The 20833-nt window shown below is 35.0% G+C and overlaps 1 protein-coding gene across 1 annotated transcript in view; it reads left to right on the plus strand.

Moving 5' to 3' along the window:
• Positions 1-5751: 5751 nt before the first annotated feature.
• Positions 5752-20833, plus strand: part of LOC129745323 (uncharacterized) — a 37829-nt gene continuing 22747 nt past the window's right edge. Inside the window, exons 1-3 of the mRNA XM_055738365.1 lie at positions 5752-6192; positions 15353-15754; positions 17398-17619. Coding sequence (XP_055594340.1) covers positions 5869-6192; positions 15353-15754; positions 17398-17619 — 948 coding nt within the window. The 5' untranslated portion in view covers positions 5752-5868. The remainder of the gene's footprint in view (positions 6193-15352; positions 15755-17397; positions 17620-20833) is intronic.

The following is a 20833-nucleotide window of genomic DNA, read 5'->3' on the forward strand; positions in this document are numbered from 1 at the left end:
GTATACAGATGCATCCCCCAATGCTCTAGGAGCTGTCTTAGTACAGGAAGATAAAAACAACGTCTCAAGAATAATCAGTTTCGCGTCCAAAGCTTTGACGGAAACGGAAAAACGGTATGCACAAAATCAACGCGAAGCCCTCAGTGCTGTGTGGGAAGTAGAGCGCTTTTCCTTTTTTCTTTTCGGACGTCATTTCACACTTCGCACTGATGCCCAAGGGGTGGCATTTATCTTAAATCGCTCTCGCGAAAATTCCAAGAGAGCTTTAACTCGCGCAGACGGCTGGGCTTTACGCTTAAGTCCGTACGACTATGATGTCGAATACGTTCGCGGGCGTGATAATATTGCCGATCCTTCATCACGCCTCTATTGCGGTAAAGACGGTCCATTTGAGGAAAATAAAAGCCCGTGGGAAATCGCTGTACTAAGCGTAAACGCTTCAGGCTTCCTCACCGAAGAATAAATTCGCAAAGGCACCGCGAATGATGAAACCCTACAAAAAGTGTTGATAGCCCTCGATTCAGGCCTTTGGCCTGCCGAGCTGCACAACTTCGAAAAGGTTGCAGAAGATTTATCAGTTTACAAAGGTATCATCGTTAAGCGTGGATGCGCTGTTGTCCCAAAATTGTTGCAAAACCAGACGTTAAACTTGGCGCACAATGGTCACCCCATGACTTCCAAAATGAAAAGTATATTACGGGGTCGAGTGTGGTGGCCTGGTATCAATGCAGATGTCGAAAGGTGGATAGAAGCGTGTCAATTGTGTGCAACATGTGGGAGACCGGAAAAGCCGACGCCCATGAAACGGTTATTTGCGCCAAGGAACGTGTGGCAAACAATAGCTCTCGACTTCAATGGACCGTATACACATTATGGTGGAATTTCTATACTGGTTGTGGTTGACTACCGTTCAAGGTACCTAATTGCTCGGCCAGTAAAATCTACAAGCTTTGATCACACTCAAAAAGTACTAAACGAAATTTTTGAAAGAGAAGGCTTCCCAGAGAGTATTAAAACAGATAACGGGCCCCCTTTCAACGGTCAGGATTATAAAGATTTTTGCACAGAACGCGGTATTAATGTCATATACTCCACACCGTAGTATCCACAGCAGAACGGACTAGTGGAGGGTTATATGAAGTTAATCAATAAAGCTATGGCGGCGGCCTTAAGTAACGGTACAAACTATATCGATGAGCTTCAGGCCTCCGTTCAGGCTCACAATTCAGCGGAACACTCCGTAACAAAAGTACCGCCGGAAGAGGTCCTTATGAGAAGGAAAATCAGACGCCGGCTTCCACTTCTCGGTCCCAGTAACGTTAAACTAAAAGACAAAATTCTTGATGAGAGAGACCGAAAGGCGAAAGTTCAAGGGAAACAGTTAGGGGATACACGTAGACGTGCCCGAAAATGTCGTGTCAAAAAAGGCGATATGGTAATCTTAGAAAGAATTAACCGATCTAAAGGCGAAACCAGGTTTCACCCGAAAAAGTATTCCGTTATCAAGGAAAACAACGGAAATCTTCTACTGGAAGACGAACACGGAGCAACGATAAGAAGACATGTTTCCCAAGCCCGACGTGTCCATGAATGGAAAATGTATAACCAGCACATACCTGACGCATTAGAAACAGCAGAACAACTGGACTCAATCCCATCAGCAGCGGCTCAAAACATTCCGGAGCATCCAGTAGAGCCTAGGCGGTCTTCCAGGGAAAAGAAAATACCCGACCATTTGAAGAGCTACGTTTGGGCTTGCGAAAAAGAAACCCAGGAGCGCCTTGTCACTAAAACGAAAGAAAAATAATTAAAAGATCCATATCATCCATCATCTTATCGATTATAGAAATACTCACTATCTCTTGATTTCCGTCTCTTCCAGTGTGCACTCGCTAAGCCTTATGCTGGTTAGCTTCCGCCATTCGCGTACAGTGTTCGGATGGTTGTAGGAAACAGGCCTTTTCTGAGCAAAATTTCTAACTTTTGCTGAAATGTTTTCCAATTGGAATGTTTTCAATGTCAAGGTCAAGGGCGGTTTGTTTACACTTGTACACGATAAAAACCTTGAATTTAAACTTTGCCTTGAATTCTCCCATAGTTTTACACGTTCAAATTAATATAAGCAAGAAAAGAAAATTATCACACAATTGCAGGACCAGCGTGTACAATGGGCCGAACGAACCCGCTGCGTACAACGGGCCAAATAATTAATGAAGTAATTTATTTATGATTTTGTTTTGTATTTGGAACAATTAAAAGTTTTCCTCAATAAAAAAAAACAATATTCTTTAGAATGTTGGTTATCCTAAGCTTAACATGTCTTTTATCAATGTACGGCTATCACCCGAAAGGATGATAATCCCAGAGGAAAAGTGCACGGCTACACCGTTTTGCGTTTATATCATTCAGCAAAGGTTGCTATGGAAAATTTTTAGCTTGTTTAAAAAAAAAGAAAAAAAACTTGAAATGATTGATAAAAAAAATGAAAGGTATTGAATATAAACCATTGTTATGAGGACCAGGAAAAACTGTTTATTTGTACAAAGGCGACCATACTACAGAATATTTGCAATAACTTCTCTTCTTTTTCTTTGGTTCCTTTTTGATAGAGAAGGAGGGGAATGTAAGTAATGGATTATCGAAAGATATCCCGATTACATTTTGCGCAGTATTACTGACATTTGATTACCCCTCGTCGAACTGGGGCACTTATCTCGTCTCTTTCTATCAACCTTCCTTCTCGTGCACTCGGTCCCATTGCATCGGCATTCATTAGTCGTCCAACGTTCGTAGCGATAGCTTGCGCGGTTAGCAGTGGTAAACCTTTATTATGTAACGTTATTAGCAACCAGAGATTTCTTATGATATTAGATAACCACTATTTTACACCCTCTTACTTGCGTTGATGGCCCTGCGGAGGGCCGATCTCGCGCTTGTGAAGAGTGGCCTACGCTCCGTTCGCTCTTCTTGGGTTCTTGCGTTCTGCATCCTGCGCCTTGCCCTATGGCAGTCGGCACGCAGACCCGCAATTTCCTCCGTCCACCAATAGACGGATGGCCTAGTGTTTTTATGCTTGGCCCTTCTCGTCATCGCAGCATCGCAAGCGCGAGCTAAAACCCTCGTCAGTTCTTCCGCGGACAGGTTGTCCAGGTTCCTCTCCCAGTGCAACGCTTCGACAAAGACGTTCTGGTCGAACTGCGTTGTCTTCCAGAGGCGTTCACCTGTACGAGACTCGCGTCTACCTGCCCGCGTACTTGAGCCTAGCCGATAGCGAATCGCGAAGTGATTGCTATTCGTGTAGGCCTCGCTCACCATCCAATCGCATACCAACCCCGGGCTACCGAAGGTGACATCTATGGTTGACTCGCTCCCGTTCCAACCCTGGTAGGTACTGGTGTTCCCTACGTTGGCCAGATCTACATTAAGCCTCGCCAGGGCTTCTAAGAGTATTTGACCTCTGGGGTTTGTGAGGCGGATACCCCATTCCTCGGCCCATGCGTTAAAGTCGCCAGCAATAACTGTGGGGCTTTTCCACATCTACCATCTTGTCAACCATAGTGCCGAATTTCTCCAAGGACCATCTTGGGGGAGCATAGCAGCTACAGAAGTAGATCCCGTTAAGAGAAGAGTATAGCAGTATTCCATAATGAAAATCCTGTTGATGAGTTTTTCAATGGGTTGTTCGGATAAAACAAAGGACTCAAATTCTACCATTTATTTGTGATTTTCAATTGAATTATGTTTACAAACTAGTTTTGTTTAAAAAATTGAAATCTAGTAATTGAATTGACAAGCAATCTTAACACATTAAGAATCGCGAAGAAATCTGTGACGAGCATCACCGAAATTTGGCATTCTATATCTCAGAAACCCCTTGACTAAATTTTAGAAATTTAGCATTAAGTGCTACAGGTTTACAATAGTCGGTCCCGGAACAAAACATGACCAAGTCATCGGATCGTGAACTGCGGCTTATTAGAAGGAAGTTTTTGGCCTCATGATGAAGAGAATCCATAGGAGAGGCGATTCAGGTACACGTGGCCATGGTCAATCTGGCCGTGTCCGGATCAAAACATGTCAAAGTTATCGGATCGTAGCTTGCGGCATAGTGGAGGAAAGAAACATGGAGAAAAGAAAAGTGTGAAATTAAACGTTATAAGTGAGACATGAGAAGTGAATTGGAAGAAGTTAGAGAGTGGAAAGATAGAAGGGACATGTGAGACATGAGAAGTGAAACGTGAGAAGTAAAAAATGAAAAATGCGAAGTCATGAGAAGCGATACTTGAGAATTGAGAAGTGAGAAGTGAAAAATGCAAAGTTTGACATGATGAGTGTGAAGGGAGGCGTGAGAAGTGAGTGGTAAGAGACTTTTCACATCTCTTGTCTAACTTCTTGAGGCTAACTGATCACTTTTCACTTCTTACTTCTCACTTCACAAGTCATATTTCATATTTCATATTTCATATTTCATATTCATATTTCATATTTCATATTTCATATTTCATATTTCATATTTCAGATGTGTGTTGAGATATACATATGTCTCAATCCAGCTGTCATCGTCGTTGCTTTGCGAAAGCATATTTTTATCTATGTTGTTCACTTAAATACGTATCACATGCTTCTTTTATTTATCAAGCTTAGTTGAAACAAATTTACTTACATAATTAAAAAAGCACCCGCTAATTGCATCGATGAGGAACCTAAAATTCATAACAAAAATATGCTCATACGCTTATGATCTTAGTTTTGTCATGATCTTTCACGTGGAAAATGAATTTTCGATGAAAAATCAATAAGTCACACAAACGCAACCAATTTACAAATCATAGCTTGTGGGGAATCGTGGGCTACACATCTTGAACCACCTATATTTTTATGTTTTTAAACACATTCAGAACTTAAAATACGTTTTCCCTTCCTGTAAAGTTTTCTTATGCCAGATCAAGTTATGAAAAATATTTTGTCCATCCTATATAAGGAATTTTGCTAAAACACAACTCTTTTTTTATACAATTATCTGAAATTGCTTTAAAAATCACGAAATGCATTTTGAAATTACAGTTTTGGGTCAACTCATAAACTTTGCATATTATTTGGTCAACCATTTTTCAAAATTGAAAAAATATGCTATTTTTGAAACAGTCAGAATTTGGGGAAAATAACTTATTGAAAATTTGAAAATTGCCTAATGATACCTTAAAAAAGTAGAAAACCATACCATTTCTTATTTTCATTTTATCTTTTACAATAAAGAAGTTATGGAACAAAAAAAAAGTTGCCCATGATTCCCCACTCTCCCATACAGAAATATTGCAAGTGAAACTTAAATATTATTCCAAACTTCAATATGCGCATTTAGCCTGTCCGGTGTCGGAAATCAGATATTTGACCACTTTTATCATGAAATCATTTTCTTAAAACTGGTCATTATTTACATTCATAACATTTTTTGTTGCTGGCATCATTGGTCAATCTAACGGTTTGCTTCCTCGCCTAATTTCACGGCGCTTACATTCATTCTGGTTCCTATGCAGAAACAGAATAATGATGTTAAAGAACCAACTGTGCTCATGAATCATTATTGACGGGAGAGCATGCACTATGTTGATGAGAGCCCACAAATCAGCTGTTCGACACCACGTGCTTGGAGCCTGAAAACAACGCTTGAGTCAGACAGGAACAGCATGGTCCCACTCCAGACAACTTCCAGAAGACATGCGCCGCGCCGTTCGTCTCGAAATTATCGACCGTTTACTGTCATCTGACAGTAGCGAAGCTGAAAAATTTTCCGTAATCCTTCTTGCAAGGTAAAAGTGATTCAGGATTTTTTCGGATTTTAGTGGTATCTTTTCAACGTTTGGAACCATGATTCCAACACTTAGAACCGCGCTACTCCTGTGTGCGATATTCGGCGGAACTTTAGCGCACTATGGTGGCCCATTCCTGCTGTGGGGAGTCAACGATTTGAAGGACGTCGAAGTTTCGGCACTAGAGGGAATGGACGATAAGTTTCTAAGGGATTTGTACTCGAATTCGGCGGCCGTGGTGCTATTCCTACGGAACGGAACCACCCGGCTGAGCGACGATACCTTCCCGGGCTTCCGGCGCATTTTGGAAAAGCACGAGTTCGCCTACAGTCCGCAGCACGAGCTGCTTTCGAACCCACTCGATTACAACGTTAACGCTGAGGTAAGACACAGTGGATCATCGATTGTAATGGTCGCGAAGAAAAAAACGCAAATTGAATCAGAATTTCTCATTTTCTTATTATTGCATTCAGAATCTTGAATAAACTCTGAAATAAGAAAGCCTGAATTCTGATTTTTTACACTTTAATTCTGAGTTCAGATTCCTGGGTTCTGCATTCCGGGTCAAGAATTTTGAATTCGTAGAATCGTAGGATTTTGAAATTATAAATTTACAATTCTGAAAAATTCTGATGTCCTGCCTGAATGCTGAATTCTGAGTTCTGATTTGAAAGATGTTTTTGGTTTTGAAAATGCCATAAAAAATATTTTCGATTTGAATTCGGAATTCCGCACTAACATTTTTTCTGCATTCCAAATTTTACTATCCATTTAAAAAATTCAATGCTAAAACATTTCATATAGAAACATAACAATAGTGAAGGGATGGCGAAACCGATTATCTTCATATCAAAATTGTTTGAAAGAGGATGGTAGTTTAGCTCTCTTTCAAGAAACAAGATTCTTGCAAGAGATTTAAATTGAATCCTAACGATCATTAGACACATTCCACCGTGACGTGAAATCGCTTTTCCGGACTTTTCTGCACTGTTTTCATTCTAGAAGTCAACCAATTCACTTGAAAATGAAAAAAATTGTAGCAAACGGTCGCAAATTGAATTTTCTTCAAAATGAATATAATTTGGTCATTTTATAATTTAAGTTATTTTTGTTGTGATTAATTACTTTTGTGACGTGAATTCACGCTAGAATTAACCATTTTGGACTTTAGTACAGTCATCTTTCATTTCCTGTTCTCTCTGTGGAAATAGAATATCGGTGTCTTCGAATGAGTTGTAAAAAAAACAATTACCCACAATTTGATGTACGAAGCTTCTCGATTGAACAAAAACGAAAGAAGTTAAGCTTATTTGAAGTTGTGACGTGAATTCACTCAGTTCAAACAGAACAGGGTAGTTGACTGAATTCACGTCACGAAATATAAAGTTATACTGTGGTTATACTGAACCATTCTTTGGAGTCTTCAAATTTTATGCACAGTTTCGAAAACGATATTTGGTTGTTCCGACTTTTACAATCATAAATTTTTAGTATCTGCACCTAACTTTTTCCTTATTTTGATTGGCACTTAAATAGCAACATATTGATGGATCATATGTTAAAATTACTACTGTCTTCATTAGAAGATTCACCAAAAAAAAAAATTTTTTTTTTCAATCTTTTTTTATTTTTATTTGAAAAAAATGAACTTATTAAAAAAATCAACTAAATTATGCTCGATTTGTAAAAATCCGACCATCTGGAGGGTCGAAACAGCTTTCAGAGCACATTTTTCATATAAAATTTAACAAAAATCAAATTTTGTGACGTGGATTCACTCATTCGCGCTGTTGTAACTCAGCTAGATTCCAACCGATTTCTATAAATTCTAGTGTTTTAGAATCGTCTTACCATTTCAAAAGAAAATCTCATTTTTTATTCCAATAAAAGTCAGAGTTTTCTCGTAAAATTAAAAACTTCCCTTTTTTTGTGACGTGAATTCACTCATTTGCGACTGTTTTTGTTCGCTTTTCAAACCAACTACATTGGATATAAACAAATTCTTTTTTCTACAAAATGAAGCTGTGTTTTTTGGCTTCTGAACATACTAAAAATTTTTCCAAAAAAAAATCATCCATACATTAAAATTCATGATTTTGTAAAAGTTGTCAAAAACACCACTTTTTTCAACAAAAAAACTGATTTTCAAAAGCATCTAAAACATGTGTAAAAAAACTTTTTTCTCTTTTTTCCGTTGGTTTTGTGTGATTTGATTTATCAAAATTATAGACCATTTTGAGATTTTTTGATACGCGAACGGATAAAAATCACTTTTGAGCGGTACAAGCGCGTGGAATGTGTCATTAGAGTTTTTGGGTTTTTTTAATTTGAATTGCAAATATCTATTCCGAATATTGGATGAAAATTTTTAATTTGAAGTTTGAATCGGAGTAACAAAATTAGTTCTTTTAAAAATGGCTATACACTTTATTATGAAACGGTTTCAATACATACAAAGGAATTGAGAAAAAGCCTTACAACGCGAGTTTTCAGAGATCCAAATAAATATAAGTCACACATGCTGCAGGGTTTCTAAGGTCTTTGCATATAGGGGAGAGTGGGGATAGTTGATCCCTTTTTCTTATTTTTATTTTTATCTTATATTTACCAACTCGCCGTCTTGTGCATTTTCTGATAGCGTATAGCCTCAAGCTTGGAATGGTACATGAACCCGTAAATGAACTAGAAGCGTTTTCGTGGAAGTAAAAAAATTGCGATATTTTCGAAGCTAAGGGAGATTTGATCCTCTATTAAAGGAGACTTGAGCCTTCATTTAGGGGGCCCTAGTCCTTGGTTAAAATCATACAAAATTTCAAAAAAGAATGTCAATTGACTATACACTTTTCAAAATTTATAAATGTCAGAACAATAAAATTCCAAAACTATGTCTCAACCCTAGTGGTATTGCATACTTTAAGGTACTATTTTCTGAATTTGAGAGGAAATTAATTTTCTTAGCCCTTTTTCCAGAGAATTATTGTATGAATATCAGTTATTGGATTAATAATCGTATTTTTTTAATTTGCAATGATCACGATCTATTCAAGAGAACCTTTTAAAAATACCTTTTTGAACTATAAGGATCAATTGAACCCATAATGAACATTTTAGAAAACTTAATCTAAAAAATGTTGAGAGTTTGCCATTGTTTTTAAAATATAGTATCATGAAGTTCATATTACACTTTATGTACTGTAATATATATTTTAATTTTAATTTTTTTCATATCAGAAACATTTTCAAGCGATAAAATAAAATCTTCGAGTCGCATTTTGTGAAATTTTTCAAACAAAGTTCAATAACCCAACAAATATTTTTTGTAATTTTTTTTTTTTGAGGTTATAGCATAGATATTTTGTTTCGTTTAGCACATTTTTCTGGAACATTTGATCCTTGTAACTTGTAAGTCATTGCAGTTTCGAGATATAGCTAAGGAAACAAGTATCCTCATTCTCTCCTATATATTATGTGCTCAGCTTATTCTAGATTAAGTTATTTATTAATTTTTTAGTGCATATTATTTTTTTGCAGTCTGGAGTTTTTATTATGGAATCAGAGTCCATTTCGGAATATTAACCCTAATTTGCCTTTGAGTGTCGATATGAACCTTTTGGAAGTTTGACGGCTTGTAACTTTATAATATACATTTCTTCGGGAGCCCTCAATGAATTCTTAAAATCTTCAATTTCGCATCATTAATTTTTTTTTATAAACGCACCCTGAAAACCCAGAAATAAAACTCACTTATGGGTGGCCAACATTTTCAACAGGCGGGCCAAATTTCAGAAATGAGATTTGCTGGCGGGCCACAAAAACAAATTGTTCTGGAGTATTAAAAAAATTATAACAGATTTTAGAAAAAGCTATGAAAAAAAATATTATCCTAGGTCACATTGAGTATAGATTCATCTCAATAAGTCATTTTTGTTACTTGCATATTTTTTTATAAATTTCGCTCCAATTGAAAAATAGTAGAAATATTATGCATTACGAAATGAATTATCCCTTCCAAATTATGTATGTTTTCAAGGAATTTAAAACCTCTTCGGTTTAATCATCCCAAAAATGTCAAATTGCGTGACTACAATGGACATCAAGTCAATTTTATGGTCTCCAAATTAAAAAAAATGACCGCCCAATTTCCAAAGTTTTCAAGTTCACCGTTCTCCTTAGAAATATCTGATAGACAAATTAAGAAAAACTGCAGAATGGAGTTGTTGAAAAAAAGTAACGGTCACAAGTTTTTGGCATTTTAAAGAATAATTATTTCAAGAATATTTATTTTACCTTAACATCAACTCAATCCAACTATTTTCAAATTTTCTAGTATCTCGATTTAAAAAGTGTATTAGGAAAGACTTCTTCAAACAGGATGAATTCGAGTTTGATTGTTTTATAAACATTGCACCTTCTTGAAGAATTTTTTTAAGTAGTTCTTCTGAGAGATTTGTCAGTACCAAACCGGTTCTAGTTTTATTCTACTACCCAACTGCAAAATCTGTCTAGTTTTTCATTATTGATGTACACAAATACAAAGCACGTTACCAACTAAAATATATTAAGATTTGGTTTTATTTTCAAAAATATACCCTTCTCTAGAAAGCTGAGCAAAAAATAAAAAATTGAAAAAAATTACAGAGCAAACTTTCGATATGTTACATAATTTGCGAAAGTTACTAAATTTTTATGGATTAACGAAGGTTTTGAAATAGAATACGAGTTACGAATGGTTGAAGTTGCTGTGAAAATATAATTTCAATTATGATTCGGTGATTTTTTTAAATTTTTTTTAACGATATTGATAGGGCCTTACTATCTTTCTAAGGCTATCCAAACTCCTCAATATTAAAACTAGAGTCCGCTTGAACGTGCTTCATACCAATATGATATGTAGTCACCAAAACCCAATCGGAAAACATTCTAAAAATGTGTGCTGGAATTCACAGATAATGTGTTAAACGCCGTACAATTTTGATATTCTAAAAATTGTAATTGTAATCGTTTTTTTTTAAGTGACGGTAACCTTTTTCGTAAAGTTATATGAGGACCTTAAATCCAAAGGGATATAAGTGCAAAAATAACCGATTTTGAGTAAATAATGCCAATTAACTTTTCATGTTTCAAATTATATTTTGTGATTTATTTTCAATTTTTTTAAAATAAAATTCGGATACTTTTACGTTCGACAGAAAGTTGAAATGTTCGAAAAATGTATGGAAAATTGGCAAACACAACAATTTAAAAGCGTGTTTTCTCGAAATAAGTCTCTATACACTTTTATTTCTTTACCTTATATCATTTCCTAGAAATTTCCAGATCTTTGTTTTAAGATTAGCTGGTGTTGATTCAGATATATTTATGCAACTGATACATCATGAATGAGAAAAAAACGTTCAGTTCTTGGAACATGGCTTTTCCAAAATGAGATTCGCGGGCCACAAAAAGTTGGTGGCGGGCCACATGTGGCCCGCGGCCCATGGTTTGGCCACCCATGACCTAGAGTGTTATTTTGACAGTTCGCTTAAAACCGCTATATCTCTCTTGTTTCACCGACTTTTACCAAACTTGAAAGCCTTTTGAAAACCTCGTAATGTAAGTCAAATATGTTTTTTTCAGACAATATTCATCTACAACACTTCCGTTTTTCGTTATTCAAAGTAAAAAAAAAATCTGAAAAAACATGCTTCAGAAAAATACTGTTGGTCAGCTATGGAATGCTAAAAAAAATCACTTGGTGTCCAACAAGCTGAAGCTAGAGGCTATGCGTTGCACATAAGCATATATTTTTTGGAATTTTTTTAAGATCATGACCAAGGAATGTTTAAAGAAGGTAGTGTCAAGGCAGCCCTGCTCTAGTATTGGTACAGACTGTGTCGTCACAATCACAAAAAATCTGTCAATTTGCCTTGAAATTGAGTTATCGAGTAATTTTTATATAAAATTGACTATCGAAGTTCGAAAAAATTGTGCATTTTCTCTACTCAAATTTTCAAAACTTTAGAATTAGTTCAAAGTCTTTCATAAAAATGTTCAAGTCAGTGCAGTTTAAGATCCTTATTATGTACAATAGAGTAATCAAGTCACAATTTTTTATACAAAACCACAATCATTTATTGGCTTTTTAGTAAATCGAGTTAACAATCATTGTTTGATGATAATTGTTCTACAAAAGAATTGAATATGGTAAACCGGGTGAATAAAGATCATGGCAATCAGTTGAACACTCAAAAACTACCAGCTAGACCTTTTAAAAGCTTTTTTTTTTCATTTTTACAAGTATTAGCTTCAAGATGACACTGCATTCATTAATAAAATAAGAAAGAAAAAAAAAGAATGCAACCCTCAAAGGATCAAAAGATTTCATAACATAATGAAACAGAGGCCTTACAACACAATCAAAAAGAAATTGAAATTTTGTTTCGTTCTAAAACATGTTCGTCTTTGAAATTTCTGCCATTCGCATATAAATTTTCGATACATTCGTTTTTGTGGCGTCTGAAAAGAAAATCCAACATGGCTCTCGACTCTACCTTATTCAAATTTTCCTTGGATAATGACCACAATAAATGTTAAAAAGTGTTGTTAAAACCGTACTTTTCCATCAATGAACCATCAAAATGGTTTAAGTCACACCAGATAAATTTTGAAAAGAAGGTTGAAAATTTGACGTGATTTGGCTCATTTTTTAGTGTTCAGATTGTCAAAATACGGAGCACAGAATTTTTGACGAATTTTCCAAAGTAACTGTTTTGACAATTTGAAATTTTTTCAGATTTTCTTGCACTTAAATTGCACTGGATTTTGAGTATATTAACTCAAGATTTCCGCAATAAATTTATATGCACTAGAAGGCCAATTTCATACGATAATTCCTTGTTGCTGGAACTTTTGTGCTTTAAAGCTTTAACTTGAATTTGGAAATCTATAGAAGAATCTGCTGTATGGCAGTACCTGCATTTTTCATCCATAATATGAATATTTAATGTGATAGATTTGAAACGAAATAAAACGAAAATTCAAACAATGATTTAAAAATTTTGTTACGGTAGTACTTTTGAATTCAATAAATTATTTTTAATTAGAGTAAATTAAGGGTGAGAGAAATTTGTGAATAAGAAACTTTACTTTGATTCAGAGCCTCATTTATTTTTTTGCAAGCTATTTAGGAAATTATAATTTCAGTTCTGATACTCAACTAGCAGTTTTTTTTTATTTAAATTTTATCAATGTAGGTAAGATAAGCTCTTTATTCTGAAATAAAAGATTGATTTAATTGTTTTGATTATCATTATGAATTAATGTATTTCCCTCGAGTATGAAATGCACAAAAATCGAAATAGAGAACCTCCCGTTCTCCGAAATTATTTTCATTAAAAAATGGCTAACGAAACGACATCAACATTGGCTGTACATGATGTTTGAAACTTTATTGTGAATTATAATATCTTATATATAAAAATGGAGGCGTTTTCTTTGTAATAACATCATGTATGAATGGTCGGTCAGAATGAAGTGAAATTTGGTATCCGAGCGTTTTTTGGGTCAGAGATGGTTTGTATAATACTTTCAAGAATCTCACTTTTTATGAAAGGAGGGTCCCCATACAAAATTATCTCTTCACATCTTCTTATATATAAAAATGGAGGCGTTTTCTTTGTGATAACATCACGTATGAATGGTCGGTCGGAATGAAGTGAAATTTGGTATCCGAGGGTTTTTTGGGTCAGAGATGGTTTGTATAATACTTTCAAGAATCTCACTTTTTATGGAAGGTGGTCCCAATACAAATTCAACTTTATTTGTTTCGATTTCCATAAGAATCGATTCGTGAGCACGATGAATTCAAGAGCGTGTCGATGAAATCAAGCATTTATTACTATTTATACATAAGAAGGTAAAACGAAGTTTACCGGGTCAGCTAGTTAAAATATATTTTCATAATTTTAATCGTATTTTGGTCTCAGAACAACTATTTTCTTAATAACTATTATATTTTCAGTTTTTGTTTAGGATTGAAATTTTTTGATGCAAACTAAGCATTATTACTAAACATAGTTTAAGGCACAATATATAGGTTCACCGGTGCCAATACAAATGAAGCTCCTTTTCTAGTAAAAACTAACCAAAATAAATATCTAAACAGGGAAAATTGTTTTTGTGTGCAAGAGAAAAATGAAACTATTAGTAGTTTTCGTTAGCCATACTCGTTCGATTTGAGTCGAATCTCTATTCCTTAAATTCGATTTATGGAATAAATTTTATTTTGTAATATTCTGATATTTGAATGTTTCTTCTTAAATGTATCGCTTTTGGGGTTTTAGTATACATTCTGTAGAAAACATTATTTAAAAGTTAAGGCAAACAAATTTAAACTCCTCATTTTAAAGTTTTATTTTTTTTCTTTTTAAATCACTTTTAACATGAACGATATACAAATTGAGAAAAAAATGTTGTCGGTTTTTTAAATGTTAGACGTATCTGACATATCTACTTTGTTACTATGAAACAAAATCCAAATATCGTGAACATAAAATAGTGTCATGTTTAAAAGAAAAATAAGAAATTCCAATAGCCAGTGGAAGCCCTACACTTCTGAAGTGCCTACTAGTAAATCGATCACATGTAATGGAATTTTTACTGCAATATAATCATAAGTGCAGAGCACATTAGTGACAATTTCTTCCAAAAAAAAAGTTGCCTCTACATTTCATAACTTAGCCTAAATTTCTGAAGAATGCAGTAGAAAAATAACCAGCAAACTCAAACTCAACACCCTCAATAACTCAGCAAAAGTTGTTTGGTGAAATTCGGCCCAGGATTTGCTAGCTAATGCTCGTTGAGTTTGGAGGACCGATTTTTTCAACCTAGCCTTTTTTGTTACATAAACACTTCCACGAAGTGAAAAACATTTAAAATTCAAAAGCACATAAACAAGCAAAGTTTTTAAGTTTTTATAGAAATTCGAACGTTTTGAGTGTATTTTGTAACGGGTTTTTAAGTTTAATTTTTAACTTTAAGTTTTATTTTGTCTCAACTTCACGCTAGTTTATTGCAAAAATGTGTGAGTAGATTTTTAAAACTATTAGATCACATTGAAGTTCGAACTAAGTGGAACAAATTGGCGTTAGCGTCATTTGTCTCCACGCGCTCTTATTCAGCCTAGTCCACACTAGGAGACGGTTCGTCTCGAGACGGTACAAAGCGTCTCCCATTTTCTTCGGGAGACACTGACAACAGACAACAAAGTTCGTCTCATAACAAAAATCGCAGTCCATGTTGCCTAGTGTGGACTAAGCTTTCGAAAACATCAAGCATATATTTGACGTGTTTTGCGTGTTTCCATACAAAAATTGATTCACGTGCTACGCAGAAGGCAGTTAGGTTTGTTTATAACGCCTCGGTCATTTCAGCGCAACCATTTTTTATGGCTGGCGCTCTCAGCATATTGCATTCCATTATACCAAACTTTAACGGAAAACTTGCACGCAATGTTTCCCCTATGGCAGTCAATCGGTATATAACCGATTCCTTTTTTTTCTCAGATCATCAACCTGGTCGGATCGCCGGCTCAGCAGGACGTCGAACTGTCGGCGCTTTATCGCGATTCCGTTGCCAACTACGGTGAACGCAAGGTTCTGGGCATTTTGGCCAACCGCTGGGACGACTCCTACACCCACGCCTACTACCATGGACTGCACAAGCGAGAAGCCAAGGACGATGCGACTTCAACCACACCGGCCGGGCCGACAGACGAACCGGAAATCGATGACGCCCTGTACAACGTGCCGGGCAAGGCGCTGATCTACGTCACATCCGCCCCCGTTTTGACCATTAACAGCACCGACGATGAGTACGTGCTCAGCAAACACACGGTCGCCACGTACGATGCGCGGGAACGGGAGAGCAAGATGATAGTGATTTTCAAAGTCGAGGATACCAATAAGGTAAGATATTTGAAAGGAACTTACAAGCCATACTAATACCAATTGCAAATTCAGAATTTGAAATAAGGGTTCAGATTAGATTTCGATTCAAAGATGAAATTCATTTTTGCAGTGACCTGCACCAAAACGCTTACACCCCACTAACTTAATTAATCCGCTAGTTTTTTTCTTAGAGAATTCATCCTTTCGCAGACCGCTAAATCTTTCTTAGCCCGTGAGTCCAAGCTTTGATTATTTTGTCATTATTCCAGTTTAATGACATATCCTCACTCGCTAACTTTCTGTTGAAGAGTTTTTTATTTGCTAAATTTAAAGTGTGACTCAGATATCAGATTTCAAATTAATGATTTCAGATTCAGATTTAAAATTCAGCTTCATATTTATGATTCAGATTTCAGATTCAGATTTCAGATTCAGATTTCAGATTCAGATTTCAGATTCAGATTTCAGATTCAGATTTCAGATTCAGATTTCAGATTCAGATTTCAGATTCAGATTTCAGATTCAGATTTCAGATTCAGATTTCAGATTCAGATTTTAGATTTCAGATTCAGATTTCAGATTCAGATTTCAGATTCAGATTTCAGATTCAGATTTCAGATTCAGATTTCAGATTCAGATTTCAGATTCAGATTTCAGATTCAGATTTCAGATTCAGATTTCAGATTCAGATTTCAGATTCAGATTTCAGATTCAGATTTCAGATTCAGATTTCAAATTCAGATTTCAGATTCAGATTTCAGATTCAGATTTCAGATTCAGATTTCAGATTCGGATTTCAGATTCAGATTTAGAATATCAGATTAAGATTTCAGTTTCAAGTTCAAATTTCACATTCTGAATCTGTATTCTTACTTCAGATCTTGAATCTCAGTAGGTCAATTTTTTTTTTTTTTTAAATCTGTGGGTCAAATGAACTTTTCCCAACAAACAAACTTGTTGTTTTCAATTTTTTTTTCATTCAGTATAACTTCAAACAATGTGTTATGGCGTAACAATTTATTCCACATTTATAATCTATCACATCGGAATTTCTTCATATCAGCTACGACAAAAACCAGTATTTGTCTCATGATAAGCGATATCGCTCAAAAGATGTCAAAAACCCGCTTGTTAGACAATCGAAATTGAAAAGTTGTCCTGTTGCACAATGAGCAACATTTTAGAGGTTTGCAATTTCTATTTTTTTTGTCGCAGCTTGTCTACATTTCAAACCAACTTTTTCGTAAGCTTCCAAAAATCGAAACCAAACACGACCATAAACCAGTTGGTAGGAGTAGCTGCTCTCAAATTTCAAATGAAAGCATTTGCGCAATAAAAGGTAATCAATCACTGGATCCCGAATATTCAATTCAGGTCGGCGCGTTCGGAAACCAAACAGGAACTTGTTTCGAACCGAGATGTGGACACTATCATAAGAAATTTATGGCTCGAGGGATACTTCAACCTGATGTTTTAACGTTCGTCGAGCTTCAAAGCAGCAAAATGTTAACTGATCTCTTTCCTAAAACAGGCGGCAGGTTTAAATCCATTGCATAATCCCAACTGACGCTTGATTCGAGTTTATTACCAAAAAATATTTTAACTAAGATACCATTTAATATAACCCATATTTTTGTTTTTTTCCCGGTTGCCTCCCGCAGCTCACGTTGCGGTTCCGCTTCGAGATGGATTCCGGCTACTGGTCCATGCCGAAGGTGGACGTCTTTCTGATCGATACCAAGAGCAAGGACGGCAAAACCATCGATACCACGCTCGAAATCGATCGGGACGTTCCGTATGCACCGATCGGGTCCTCCTATTCCTGCTCCAAGCAGCTGGTGTTCCGGAACGGATCCACGGTTCTCACGCTGGAGAATATTCAGGTAAGGGTTATAATTTGTCACATCCCATTATTTAGAACCACACGATATCAGAAGGGCTTGACCAAGATCTGATTCGAGATAATATTTTGTAGGTGAATTTTTCTAATGCAAATGTTCTTAACATAACTGTTTTTATTCGATCTAAGTCATAAAAATTGATCCTTCAATGCCTTCCTTTTTTTTCGTTTCGATTATAGTCGTTTTACCATCTTTATGGCATTTGCGACTTTATCAACGATACAGTTGGCGGATCGCTATTGAAAAACTTATCCGGTACAACTGTGTTCGATGTTTACTCTTGGGCTCGAATTCGCGGACATCGGCTCAGGAGACAACAGACTTGCCAACTGAGCTATATCACAAGCCACGATGTGCCTTCCTTCTTTATTCGAGTTATATACAACTTTTTGACAGATATTTTATTGAAGCTAACGATGAGTGCCATCAAAGGCCTTCACTAAAATTTCAAAGAGATATAACAAGTTGCAAAATGATTTTTGGTAGAATTTTGAAATTTGAAACTACCAAATTTTTTTATCATATAAAAATCACTGATTTCATTGACCAAAACAAGCATATTTGAACAAAACTAATTCTCTAGCGAAACCGCTTCAATCGTTCTGGAATGTAAATAAAGGTCAAACGACCTAGATTGTATTCTAATTTATTTATTTTAACAGTTTTGCAGCAGCCAAAAATTGCAAATAAAGTGTTTTTAAGCTCAAAGATGCATGCAGTTCGAGTAAACGAATAATGACTATGCGAATGGAAGGCTACAGTTTGTATTGTCTATTGACTAAGTTCATTCGGTAACAATTTGGTAATTTTAATTATGTAAAAATTATCTTATTTCCGAACACTTGATAAGTTTAGAAAAATTTAAAATAGTTATTAGGAATGAATGGAAAAAATTTCAGCAATTAAACATACAATTATTTAAGAACGATACTTATTAACAACTGATAATCAATTGTTTGTCAAAACACAGGCCTCACAATATGTTTGTCAAAAAAATGATGAAGAAAAAAACCAAACTTTCGGGTCAACATTAAACTACTTTTAAAATGCGATTATTTTTTAATTTGACATCAAGTATAAATAACTAGAATGTCTAAGGTTTGTTGATATAATGGTTTTCAAATTATTTAATAATTTAGACATGAATGATACATTTTTGGAGTGAAGTACAGTTTAATATTAAAGTAATTATTAATTTGGTACAATGAATGTTGATTTTTTTATTAATTAACTTACCTTTGTGCAAATTTTCAACTGAATGAATAAAAAAATAACAAAGAAAACCAAAAAAAATAGTCAACTTTCAAGCCGATTTACCGTACCTTCACGGCTCAACGCAACCAAAACTCGGTTATATGTGACTATTTTTTATGAATAAAGTTGAAAAAAATTGAAAACTGATAATTTTTCATTGATAAATTCACTTTAAAAAAAAAACTTGTTTTTCGATACCATTTGAAAGCACTGATTTCAATCACATAATACTCACCTAGAGAATACATTAAAAAAAAACAAAAAAATAATCTTGAATAGTTTTCTGATCTTTCCCTTACACCAGTTTTTTGCGAAAATTCGGCAGGTGTATCAAAATTTCACTTTAAAAAGTGTTGTTCCCATGCATCATTTCTTTACATTTTCCTTCACTCTGTTTAGCTGCCAAAATCCAGTGCCTCCGATCCCCACAGACCAAAATCAACCCCCTGGCAATTTGACAGTTCTGGCGAGTTTTGTGTGCCTGATTCAAAATCGCAGATGTCGCATGACTCGCATGTGTACCGCTTGTTTACATACTTTTCGAGCCATGCGTATAGAACGGGCACATCATCAAATGTGGTGCCAATCAGGCAAAAACCTAACTTTCGAATAAATGTAAAAAAGGTTTAAAACAAAATTAGTATTCTCATTCAATATTCTACCTATTTATTGATTGTTGAGGAAAAGTTTTGCATAAAACGAGAAATTTTCTGCTATAGTGTAAAAGTTTTGTCATTTTAAAGTTTTCATACGTATCACAGTTTAGGAACATCACTTGTTGATTGTTGTAGTTATGTTTTGTTTTACATTTATTGTGTACGATCGTCCTCAATAGTTTCGGTGGAAGGGGTACTTGTTCCAAAAAACTGCCGTATATCAGTAAATTATTTTGATAAGTCCTGAAGTTTAAGTGTCTGTGTTTCGTTATTAAAGTGTCTGTGTTTCGTTTGCTTCGAATGAACTCTTGAAAACAGATTCACTTTACATATAACTGAGCTCAAAATCTTGAAATCGAATTGTTTTTTCATTTGTTGAATCGATTAAAAGAAAACATATTTCAATATGCGTCCTTCCGACATGTTGAGTCGCTTGATTTTCGATCTGACAGAACCAGAGAACCAGAAAAAACTGACACACGCGATTTGTATGGGAAACGTCAAGTTGCCAGGGGGTTGGTAAAAATAGACTTTTTGCTTTTTTTAGAGCCTTTGGGTCACCAATCATTAGTGTAAAATTGTATATGATTTGGTTTGAAGAAAAGTTTCCCCATTAATTAATCCAGAAAATTCAAATAAGCTTTGAAAGAAGTTTGTCTTTCATTATTGATTTTGTCTATTCTAAAGCATTACTTTTAGCTTACATGAGAAGAAGCTAAGCATTTCATAAAAAAAAGTTATTATTATAGGTAGGGTTAGTTGTCCTACTTTGGACCCTTTAAGCGGTGGTTTTCAAATAAACATATTTTTCTCATAAATGGACGGGAGGTTTAAATATTTCAGGAAATTTATTTATTGTTCATGATCTTATCTGCAAGTTTAAATAACAATTCTTAACATTGGTTTTGTCGTTAACGAAAGATTTGCAAAGATATGGATGATCCAAATATCCATCTTTGAACATACTGTTCTTATTTTGGTACTGAACTGGTACCTTTGATTGGACCTAGAACTAAAATTCCTATAAAAAGTATGATTTTTCTAAGATATGCAACTTAATTCAACATAAATATTATCTTCGATCAAACATTATCATAAAAAAGTATTTTAGCTTTCTAACAGTTAAAACACTTCAATTTTTGATATGAATATCTTAAACACATTTACCCCAGCTCTATTAGCAGAAAAATAGCTGAAACATTTTTTGTTAACTTACAAGGAACTTATAAGGAGTCTATTTGCGTAAGGCTGACAAAAATGTTACAAATGTTCAATATTGGTTCTGA

Source organism: Uranotaenia lowii, chromosome 1 (genome assembly GCF_029784155.1).
Source record: "Uranotaenia lowii strain MFRU-FL chromosome 1, ASM2978415v1, whole genome shotgun sequence".
Lineage (NCBI taxonomy): Eukaryota > Metazoa > Arthropoda > Insecta > Diptera > Culicidae > Uranotaenia > Uranotaenia lowii.